At 30.1% G+C, this 12,954-nt stretch overlaps 1 protein-coding gene across 1 annotated transcript; it reads left to right on the top strand.

Annotated features, from left to right (window-relative positions):
- The first annotated feature begins 11,547 nt into the window (after positions 1–11,547).
- Positions 11,548–12,363, top strand: LOC115696761 (uncharacterized). Its single transcript, XM_030623646.1, has one exon. The coding sequence runs from the start codon at positions 11,548–11,550 to the stop codon at positions 12,361–12,363; it is 816 nt and encodes a 271-aa protein (XP_030479506.1).
- The last annotated feature ends 591 nt before the right edge of the window (positions 12,364–12,954 follow it).

The following is a 12,954-nucleotide window of genomic DNA, read 5'->3' as shown; positions in this document are numbered from 1 at the left end:
CTCAGCCAGTAACTAGCCAGTACACTTTAACAAAGGAACAATGTCCTAAGACTGAAGCAGAGAAGGAAGCAATGAGTAAAGTGCCTTTCTCAAGTGTTGTTGGGACTATTATGTACTTGATGGTTTGTACAAGGCCAGATCTGGCCTTTGCCATAAGTACCTTGAGCAAATACATGGCAAACCCAAGAAAGATTCATTGGCTTGTAATGAAATGGGTTTTCAGGTACCTAGTAGGAACACCTAAGGTTGGACTCATCTACAAGCAACAAAAGTTTAGCACCAACATAGAGGGATACATCGATGCCGACTATGCCGGGGATAGAGACAGCAGAAAGTCTACTTCATCTTACATGTTTTTACTAGGAGGGAACTGTGTGACCTAGAAAGCCCTACTCCAACCTGTGGTTGCACTTTCAACAACAGAATCAGAGTACATATCAACCACAGAAGCTATTAAAGAAGCCATATGGATGAAAGGACTCTTAACAGATCAAGCTACTTAAAGAGGTTCCTAGAGTGTACTCAGACAGCCAAAGTTGTGAACACTTGTATAGGAACCCTGTGTTCCATGACCGGACTAAACACATAGAGATTAAGTATCACTTTATAAGGGACAAAGTTACTCAAGGTGAGATACAAGTCGAAAAAGTTCCTACAGAGGAGAACCCAACAGATATGGGAACTAAGGTGGTGACGATCTCAACAAGTTCAAACATTGTATGAACCTGTTGGGAGTTGACACAGGATAGTAAATGGAAACTTAATCAAGCAATGACCCTCAAAGACAACAACAAATAAATACAACAAAGGCAAAGACTTTTTTGGACTGTTAGTATGGAAATTTAAGTGGAAATTATTGAATAAATTCCCATACTAATTATCTCATAAATAAGTTACAAGGAAAAATAAAATAAGACCTTTTACAAACCTCAACAGACCATTATAACTCTTGGAGTAGTCGATTCTGTTTTCATAGGCTTAGATCTTTAATCTCTTTACAATAAAGAAGCAAATAACAATATCTCAAGACTCTAACTAACTTTCAGCAAGACAAGGAAAAACAATAACAGTTTTCTAACTGTTTCTCAGCTAAAAAAAAAACACAACACATCACAGCCAACAACAACAATATAAAAGGGGTCAACCTGCCCTTATTTTTCAGTGTGTTTTCAGCTCAAGCAAAGGAGATAGCAGCAGCCATTCTCTTGTAGAGAATCACCTCAGAAATAAGAGAGAAAACAGAGAGAGAGTTAGAGAGTTTCATTTGTAAAAACCAAAAAATAAAGGAAGAGAAGAGAGAAAAAGTTTAGAGATTACCTGCTGGTTTGTGGCATGGAATCTACATAATCTTGTAACTCGGTTTTGACATTCATAGTGGAGATTCAAGCAACTTTGAGGGTTGCTTGACGGAGACGTACCTCTGATTTAGAGGGAACTCCCAAATCAATTGTTGTGGTGTCTATAGTTTTTTCTCTTTGCTAGTTTTTTATTTTTGCTTTCTTCTCTTGTATTATTCTTGGGTTTTTCCTGCATGTTTTAAAGCTTGGAGAAAGAAAGGTTCGGCTGTAAAGTTTTGCAGCAAGGAGAAGAAGAGAAGTTTGGCTACTATTGCAGCAAGGAGAAAGGGAGAAGAAGAAATTGCAACAGTTGTTTTCTGCCATTGAAGAGCTGCTGCTGCAGCAAGAAAGAAAGGGAGAAGAGAAGGAGACATTCGGCTGAAGCTTGCTAGGGTTTCAAAGGAAGAAGAAGATAAGAAGAAGAGAGGCTGAATGGGTTTGTTCGGCTGCTAGGTTTAGAGGAATAGAAATTGATTTGGCTGCTAGGGTTTCAGCCAATAAAAGAGTTTCTATACTGCATTTAAAGGCTAGGGTTTTGAGGGAATCTCTCTTGATCCGCACAAGAGAGGGAAGGTCAATTTTGACCTTGGCTTTTGAATTTTCGGTGTTGGTGTAGGGGCATTATTGGAATGCTTAATTTCCTACAGTTGGAAACACTACTACAAATATCAGAATTCGCGACGGCCCTAAAAACGATTTTTTTCGGGGACCGTCGCTAAAAAAATTAAGTAACTATTTAAAACTGTTGGGAAAAATTTAGTATTCCCGACGGTTTAAAATTGTAGTAAACAAAATAGGCGACGTTTTTTTTTTTTTTAATAAAATGTGATTTTTTAATGGACCCTTATAGGGGACGGTTTAAAATTGTCGCCTATACTATAGGCGACTGTTTAAAACCGTCGCCTATAGTATAGGCGACGGTTTTAAACCGTCTCTTATAAGGGTCCATTAAAAAATCATCACCTACTTCTTGCCACATTTCCCACGTGCCCACCTACTTTTTTTTTCTATTTCCCACATGCCCACCTATATCTTCTCACCTATTTCTTCTCCATTTCCCACACTCTAAAACGAAAATCTTAAACTCTCAAAAACCCCACCCACACCTCTGCACCATCACCCTTCTCTCTCGCCGCCTTCCTCCCTCTCTCGATCTCCCTTTCTTCTTGTCTCTCTCGTCCATCGATCTCCACCCACCCCTCTTCCCGTCGGTCTCCCTCTACTCTTCATCGCATACGTCAGACCACCACCACCTCCCGTCGGTGTCCCTCTCATCTTCGTCTCATACGTCGGACCACCACCACCTCTCGTCCGTCTCTTTCTCTCTCTTCGAGCTCGGTATAAATACATTTAGTTATTTATATACTTTTTTTATTTATTTTGTTATTGTATAAATTTAATGTGTTTTAAAGTTGTCATTGTAAAAAAATTAATTAGTTGTTTTATTTTAATTTAGGTAAAATTATAAAGCTAATGGAGGAAAAAAATGGGGGAAAATGTAGATTTAATGACAGAAAAATCTGTATTTTTCTTTTACATTCCTAACGGTTTAAAACCGTCGCCTATAACAGGGTATAAGCGACACTTTTAAATTGTGCCCTCTACTATAGGCGCCTATAGTATAGGGCACGGTTTTAAACCGTCGCCTATACCCAGTTATAGGCGACGATTTTAAACCGTCGAGAAACCCACATTAGCGACGGTTTTGAAACGTCGCCTATTATGCCAGTTTTACGACGGCCGTATAGGCGACGATTATAGAAACTGACGGGAATACTTTAAACGACTATTTAAAAGTGTCGGGAAAACCCATTTTTGTAGCAGTGAAAAACCTTTGACTCATGGCTCATCTACCTTCTATTTTTCCTTACCTACAATACAAACTCATATACAATGTATAGTAATAATGAAGAATGATCAAATAATCACGATCATATTCAAAATAATTATTTTAGTATCACATAAAAATAACAAGTTCAAGTATTTGTCTAATAAGAAAAATTAATTTCGGTACTTATAAAGTATCTGCAAACTCTCATTTTCAAATGAGACAACTAATATCACTATCATTGCTTAATAAGACAACCGATAACTAAGAAACTTAACATCGACTTCAGAATAGAGTAATAACTTCCGTATAAACGGTGATTACCATATCATAATTTGACATGAAAGGGTCGTCTAATTTAAAACTTCAATTATGTAATCCCTTCTCTCCCACTTCACAGCTCAAAACACACTGTTTTTATATAGTGAGATGTATGCTTTCATATCTTCTTAAACAAAAACAAGTGAAGAAAGGAAATTACTTATTTATTTATACAAATGACACTGATGTGACAACGACATGTTAATGTCTAGTGTGACAAATAAACTTTTTATTAGTCACATAGGAAGGAACAAGTAATAAGAGGACCACAACTTAATAACTAGAATAGTTCGGGAAGAATATTTAATATCTATTATTCATTAAGTTTAACGAGATGAGGTGAATAATATTTTTAGCACTTGACAAAAAAATAATACAAAAATTACAAGTTAAACCCCAAAAGCAAGTTAGGCGCCCTACACATGATCTAAGGGCAGGTTTCAGTGCCCAAGTGTAGTTTTCTTCCCCGTGTGGGTATTTTCCTTAGTTGTTTAACTGATCAACACCCGAAATGTAAAGAAGTATACAAAAACAGGACTTGCATATTGGACCCTGTGCGCAAGTACAAGGTTTACTAGCATTGAGCATATACTTGGGCGGTGTACAACCCCCACGCCAAATTAAGATTTTTGGTTCCTGAATAGTTTTTATTTTAACTTTGGATTCCCATATGATTTTTAGTATATATCAATTTCTAACTCGGTTTTCAACAAGACATTCGTTTGAGTTATTAGGGTTCTAGTACTTAAGTAAATGAACTCATGATAATATCTTAAAAATGTGTTAATTATATTAATTAATTTTGTCTTAGTTCTTTCATTAAAATTAATTTATTCATATATCACTATAAGAAATGTCACTTTTGTCCGCACATTTTTGTGCTGGCAAAAGTTGGTATTGCGTTGGTAAAATAGAATTTAATTGTCATGTGTTGGCAAAAGGGGTTGGCAAATTAATGTTGGTATTAGAACTTTTGCCAGCATAAAATTTTGACCTCTTTGCCAGTGCAATTTGCAAAATGCGCTGGTAAAAGTTACTTTTATCAGCACAGTAGTGACATTTCTTATAATGTATATATCATGATTGATGATCATCATCTTCATCTTCATCGTCATCGATCGTACTTCATACTCCAAAATTTTCAATCAATTTATCATTAAAAATTGTGTAGATGTATAGTACGTGTGTTCAATCTAGCTACGTATTGGGCTGAAGACCAATTTTGTTATGAATCATTGTGTTTGGTATTATATATACAAGTTAAAATTTATTTGACCTTATTGAAAAATTAACGAAATTCTTATACTCGTGGGATTCACGTGATTTTCATGTGACACTTCATATAAAAATCCAAAAAAACAATTAAACCAAATGATAAGTCAGTCTTTTATTTGGACGATATATATATACATATAATTAAATGATAGACACTTTTTTTTTTCATCGTTTTCCTAAAATATATATATTTATGACCTAAATAGTGATATATTTTTAGTTTCGGACACTTATATAATTGTTTTTTTATGGACGTTTATATATTAAATTTTTCTTACAACCATTAATTACTACCAATTCCATTAAAAATTAATTTGGTTGAATAGAATAACGCATGTGAATATATTAGTGGTTTACTTATTTTTTATTTTTAAAATATCATTAAATTATTTTAAAATAAATTACAATTCATATTAAAATGTCGAGAAGAAAAATAATAGAAATATATTTGAAGAATTACTTAATATATTATTTTCTTTTTTAAATTTACGTTTGGGTTGCTCCAGTGATTTTTCCGGTAGTTTCTATGTTAGTTGATATACAGATTTTGATTGCAATTTAAGTTGTCCTGTTAGTTGCTATAAATTTTTTTTTGTATAAAATTCTATAAAAATACAAAAAAAAAAATTATTTTCAAGTTTAAAAATAAAAAATCCCCAATATATTTTTATTTATTAATTTATTAATTTTTATAATATTAAATAATTATTCTTTAGGTTTTTTTTTTTTTTTTTAATTTTCAGTTGAAAGTATTTAATAATTTTCTTATTGAATTGATACGCTTTAATTTAATCAGACCTAATAAAAATTAACGAATGTAGAATTAAAAACTAAAAAAGAAAATATAACATAATAGTATTTAATCCATTTAAAAAATATATATAATATATAACACTAAAAACAAAAATTATTTGTACAGTATATATTGGGAACTTATATAATAAGCTAATTAGTAATTTTTTTCCCTGAACTTTGACATGTAGTAAATCGTGTCCCTTAAACTTTTTTAGCCGTTAAAAATTCCCTTCGAACTATTGAGATTGTTAAATTTAAAAACTTTTGTCTAATTTCATTCAATTTTACTGTTTCAGTGATTTTTATGTACTAAACCATGCTCCCTAGACTTTGATATCTACCAAATTATGCCCTTCAAACTTTGATATGTACTAAATCATGCCCTTGAACTTTCATCCATGTTAGAATTTTTTTACTAAAATTAGATAAAAGTCCTTAAATTTAACAATTTTAATAGTTCGGGGGGAATTTTTAACGGCAAAAAAAGTTTAGGGAGCACAATTTAGTACATGTCCAGGGAGGAAAATTACTAATTAGCCTATATAATATTGTTGGTCTAAGTTTATCACACACGTCCACAAACTCTATATATGGAAACTCACTTCTACTTAAACTTTAGGGCACAATGAAAATAATTAAAATTATACAAATATAGAGAATGTATATAGTGATTACGTTACCTAATTTTGTAGTCGATGTATCAAAATGTATAAAAGTATTTGATAAAAGAAATTGTCATCCTATATAATTATATATATAAATATATATATATATATATATATATATATTTATGTATATGGAAGAGGTTTCAATGGTTACATTTTTATTGTAACCATCATGGTTACATTTTTTTTAAGCCATTGGATTACTATGGGGCTGTTTGGAATAGGTTAATCCTAGTAAAGGAATGGTAATGTGAAAGATTACCTTGTTTGTTTGGAGGGTTTAGCCTTGGAATGTTATTCCCCTAGTAATATAACTACCCTTGAGGAGGGTAATGTTCATACCTTAAAAAAGGGTAGGATTGAATTATTACCTTCCATCATATTAATTTGAATAATATTTTTGAATTAATAAATAAATTTAAATACCAATAATATTATCATTTATTATAAATAAAATATTATGATATATAAATTTAGTATGTGAGATAAGTTTTTTTTTTAACTGAGTTATTTTAAATTATTAGCAATAACATATATATATTTATTATACAAAAATTTTATGCGGATGGTGTACATAAATAACATATCGAACAAAAATAAATAACATAGTGATAAAATATATAGAAATGGTCATTTTAATTAATAAAAAATACAATAAAATTTAATGTTTACTAATTAATAAATATATTTCTTTAATAACTGTTTTATTTTTATATGCAATTAACATTAAATATATATAATAAAAAAATATTTTTATTTTAATTTTTCAAAATAATATATATAAGATTCCTGTACTCAACCAAACATTGTAATTTAATTAACAGTAATATGATTACATATTACTCTACACAACCAAACACAGTTTACACATTTTCCTATAATCATATTCTCCTTCATAATATTCCCTATAATCAAATTATTTTGAATACCTCATACCAAACACCCCCTTAAATGGTTGTGATTAATTTGGAAATTAAATAAAAATAAATAATAAATAACTTGTAACCTGGAAGTAACCTAATCATTTATTTCCTTATAAAACTTTAATTAAGATTAATTATATTTTAAAATCAAATTAATTATAATTATTAATTAATTTTTGCAATTTATTACTATATAAGGATATTTTAGCAATTTATTTTTTTATACTTAAATTATTTAAAATTTTATAGCAAAGCTTTTTATAATTTAAAATTATACACATATAATTTCATAATTTAAATTTTATTATACTTATAATCTTAATTTAATTATTACACTTAATTATTTAATTTTTTTATTTAAATATTTAAAAAGTAAAAAATAAAATAAGTAGAAGAATTTTTTAGAAAAAAAATGGCTGCACTTGTTTTGAGGTCTCATACTTAGTTCATATAATTGTAACAAAATAATTAATTATTTGAAAATTTATTATAAGAAGAGAATTTTAATTTGTGTCAAAAGAAGTTTAATTTTTGTAAAAAAAATAAATTTTATTGTAAATATTATAATTAAATGGCTTAATTATTAAAATAATTCAAGTAAGGATTTAAATATAAATATTAATTGCTAAAAGAGGTCTTGTTAAATATTTAATTAATTATTTTAAGAAAATAATTAATTATAATTAAATAATTCTAAAAAAGGAATGTCTATTTAATTAATTATTTTCATAAAATAGTTAATTATAATTAATTAAATCTAAAAAAAGAAAGTCTACCTATTAATAACCTGCTATTACAGGTTAAAGAAAAATGTATCCATATAGTTACAATAAAAATGTAACCTATGTATATACATATTTATATTATTGGGTTTCAAAATATTCTCCGTGGACCATGACGAGCTGCATGATGCATGCATATGTATATATATTTATATAATCCTCTCCCTTAAATATATATGTGAAAACCTAACTTTCATAATTAATAATAAAAAGAAGTTAATTAATTAAGAGGTAACGACCATGTTCAATTGTTGTTAATTTGATATTTTGTTGATGATGCAATTCTCATCCATATTGCTTACGGTAGTGATCATATTACTTTTCATTTCAAAAATCCAAACCATTATTTCATTCATTCATTATCGTTGACCAATCACAAGTATTTTTAATAAAGCACCAAAAATATTAATTGATGATAATATATAAGGTTAAATATTATTTTGGATTTTGTGTTTTGTAAAAGTTATTAATTAGATTTTTTATTTTGTTAAATAATAAAATGGAGTTTGTATTTTTCAAAATAGTACAAATAGGACTTTAAACTAATTTTTTATCAAATAAAATTTAATAATAATTCGATCTAAATGTGTTATGATAAAACTGTACTTACATTTTTTTTATATATGTTCGTGTTAGAAATTATCTTCAAATTAGTTATATTAATAAGAAAAAAATCGAAAAATTAAGCCCAAGGTATACATGTTTACCATTTTAGAAATTAAATGTAAAGTTCATTTTATCATTTAACAAAATAAATAGTCCAATTTATAACTTTTAATACAGTCTGAAATATTTACTCTATATATCAATCTAATAAGAGAGCTACTTATTATTCAGCAGCCTAGCTATATGATTTTGCAAAAAAAAAAAAAAAAAAAATTCGGGTTATAGTGATTCGAAAATTTTTGTAGGCCAATTACAAATATCTTCATCCTAAATTCTAAGGGAGCGTTTGGTATGAGATATTTAAAATAATTTGATTATAGGGAATATTATGAAGGATAATATGATTATAGAGAAATGTGTAAACTGTGTTTGATTGTGTAGAGTAATATGTAATCATATTACTGTTAATTAAATTACACTGTTTGGTTGAGTACAGGAATCTTATATATATATTATTTTGAAAAATTAAAATAAAAATATTTTTTTATTATATCTATTTAATGTTAATTACATATAAAAATAAAATAGTTATTTATTAAAGAAATATATTTATTAATTAGTAAATATTGAATTTTATTGTATTTTTTATTAATTAAAATGAACATGTTTATATATTTTATCACTATGTTATTTATTTTTGTTCGATATGTTATTTACGTACACCATTCACATAAAATTTTTGTATAATAAATATATATATTATTGCTAATAATATAAAATAACTCAGTTAAAAAAACCTAACCTCACAGACTAAATATATATATCATAATATTTTATTTATAATAAATGATAATTTTATTGGTATTTAAATTTATTTATTAATTCAAAAATATTATTCAAATTAATATGATGGAAGGTAATTATTTAATCTTACCTTTTTTTAAGGTATGAACATTATCCTTCCCAAGAGTAGTTATATTATTAGGGAAATAACATTCCAAGCCTAAACCCTCCAAACAAATAAGATAATATTTCATATTACTATTCCTTTATTAGAATTAACCTATTCCAAAGAGCCTCTACTATGTTAAGCATATAAGGTAAATGCATGTGCGTATATATATTATACTTTTATTCTTATCCAAATAATTAATTAAAAATAGTTCCTTTTTTATTTGGTTGGATATATATATATATATATATATATATGCATTATTACTCCTCAAAACGAGTTATATATATATCACACACTATACATACATATCATATTCATATATAATATTATAGGGCTATAACATATATATCCTATAATATACATATATAAATATATAATAAGTAATAAATAGTATGAATATTTAAATATTATGCAAACGCTTTCTCTTTACATCATTATATGTTGTCATTAATGTGTCTCCTCAATAAGCATCATTATATAGTTTATCAACATTATCTTAATTAATATATATTATTTACAAATAATTTTCAATTATTCTATACAGCTCGTACGTACTTTTGAAGTCGTCATGAAGTTTTATTAATTAATATATATATTTATATATATATATATATGTAAATTAGATAACATATATAAACAGGTACAAATATAATCAAACAATATTAAATAAAGGTGGGGAATGGCCACTATAACTATATTGGTCCATGCACTTCCATTGGATAAAGAGATTACTCTACATTCCATTCTGTGTAATGTTCTAAAGGATAAGCAAAGATAAACTTATAAAGAAATGTTAAAAGATTCTGAATATTATTATCAATAATACAATAAAATAAATTAAGTGTTAACTCGTATATATATAATTTAATATAATAATTTTAAAGATGTTATTAATTAGTTATAAAAGAAAAAAACATATTAACTACCTCATAATAATACTCAAATTTATAATAATTAGAAGAAAGGAAAATCTTAATTAATTATTTTATAAATAAAATAAAGAAGAGTCTCTCTTTCTTTAAATTTACATATACATACACATAATTTTAGTATTTAAGTGCGCATATGTATTATTATTTTTTTTTACATAGTGGGCGCATATATAAATATTATTAAATTTGTTGATAGGAATTATTATTAAAATTAAAAATGTGATTAAGTAAAGAATAAAGCGTGTTTTCTTCTGGTCGGTCAAATATAAATATATTCCATCCAATATCTAAGGTTGACGGTCCAATTTAATATATTACATATATATGTATAATTATTAACTAATAATTGCACAATAAGGGATATCTTTAGTTGCTATATATTAACTTAAATATTGAAGCCTAAATATATAGTGTATATCTGAGTTTGATCACTAGCTAGAGCTCCATCACAAAATTAAATAATGAATATTATCTGCCTTTCACTTTCTATATTCCTTTAATTCACATATATATATATATATATAAATATATTCTATATAAAATGTGTCTATATAACTGAAATTCTTATATTGGGCCAGGACCATCAAAATGCAGTGAAGTGGACTTAAAGGCGACAGAGGCGGACTTAATGAATGGAATTCACAATCAAACTACCCAGAGTATCGATTGTAAGTCAACTTCTCCGTCTGTAATCGCTGAAGGCCCGAATTTCTCCCCAGGTTCGGTGGAAGAAGCCACGATCAAAAGGAAGAGAGGCAGACCAGTATCCAGGAAGAATGGAAAGGTTATGATTGAGAGTCCAGAGCCAATCCAAGCTCAGCGGAGAAGGGGAAGACCCTCAAAAGCAAACTCTAACGTTAGTATCAAACCCACCTCTTTCAAAAGGAGTAAAAAAAATAGAGCGAACAAATAGAGACAATCAATTAAAGCTCACTGGGATAATGAGCTCTTTGACTTGAAAGTGGATCTCGACAAACATTTCGTACTTATCGATCGGAGCTCACAGAAAAAGTCTACGTGCACCATTCAGGAGATCAATGGGGAGACTGAAGCTATTGTTGGGGAAACAAGCCAGGTTTTTCATTTTGGGGCTGTGGAGACTTGCCCGAAAATGTCTCCCAATGCCCCATGAGAGCTTTGGCTTGGAACTATCGTGGTCTCGGGAATGCAGCGACAGTTCGACAACTGAAGGAGTTAATCCGGAAGTCGAATCCCAAGTTACTAATCCTCTCTGAAGCTAGGCTTTCACAAGATAAGTTCAATTGCCTCATGAATAAACTTCATTTCCCTGGGATATGCTATGTCCCGCCTCTTGGTACGGCAGGTGGATTTTCTCTCTGTTGGCGGTTAGGAGTGGATTGGACAATTCAGAATGCGGATAAAAATATGATCACTGGAATTATCGCCTCTGATCCTATTGACCGTCCCTGGATGATTGTTAGAACCTATGGGCCTCTGGCTTATGGGGAAAAGGAAGCTTTTTGGAAGAATGTGGGGGATTTCATTGATCAGTGCAACCTCCCTATAATCCTTATGGGTGATCTTAATGGAACTCTAAAAGATAGGGAATGCCTGAACTATGTAAATTCTTCTAGCTCAACACGCTACTCTTTTGATTTGAGACGAATGGTCCATCGCACTGGACTAATTGATTTGGGCTATCTTGGGGTCACATACACTTGGTTTAAGAAAAGTGTCGACCCTTCGGGGGGATCTTCTCTCAAGAGAGCGCGGCTTGATCGTGCACTGGCTTCAACGGATTGGAGAATAGCGTGGCCGAATGCAATCTTATCGCACCTTACAGCCGCCTTTTCAGACCATAACCCCATTCTCTTGGATACTCTAGGAGGAAAACAATGCACAAAGCCCCAGTTCAAATACAAAATGATGTGGGAAAGAGACCATCTCTTGCTCTGGGTGGTTAAAAGAGCATGGTTAGTGTGACAGTCAGTAGTCCCGGGATCCGTAAGGAAAAACACCGGGTAAGCTGTGCAATCCCACATCGCCTGGGGAAGGTCAAGTGGGATGATTATGAGACTGTGTGGGTATGGGACTGCATAGTTGAAGAGAGCTTAAATGGATTGATTGGTACTACCTATATCAACAAGGTGCATCTTGTTTTTCGGTAGCCTATCTCGAAAGAACTCCACAGTTAAGCGAGCTTGACTTGGGAGTAATTTCAGGATGGGTGACCTCCTGGGAAGTTTTCCCAGGAAGCGTGCGAGTGAGGACAAAGCATGCTGGAAACACTCGTGTTGGTCTGTAGGGTCAGTCATCAATCCAAGAAGCAGCAAGAGTGGCGTACTCGTGTATAAGAGCCATTCATTCCGTGGGTGTGAGGACCCAATGGAGGCTTGAAGCGAGGACGTTACAGTTAGAGACATCCCATGACCACCCGATGGTTAACTTGTATCACAAAATCAAACATACCAAGGCTCATCTAGCCAAATGGAACAAGACCCACTTCAGAAAGTTGTCAACATAGATAAATGAGGCTAGAATAGCCCTCAGTTCGATCGAAGAGGCGCAATATGT

This window comes from Cannabis sativa, chromosome 7, assembly GCF_029168945.1.
Source record: "Cannabis sativa cultivar Pink pepper isolate KNU-18-1 chromosome 7, ASM2916894v1, whole genome shotgun sequence".
Lineage (NCBI taxonomy): Eukaryota > Viridiplantae > Streptophyta > Magnoliopsida > Rosales > Cannabaceae > Cannabis > Cannabis sativa.
Note: the sequence above shows the minus strand (reverse complement) of the source record. Positions and strands in the feature narration are given on the sequence as shown.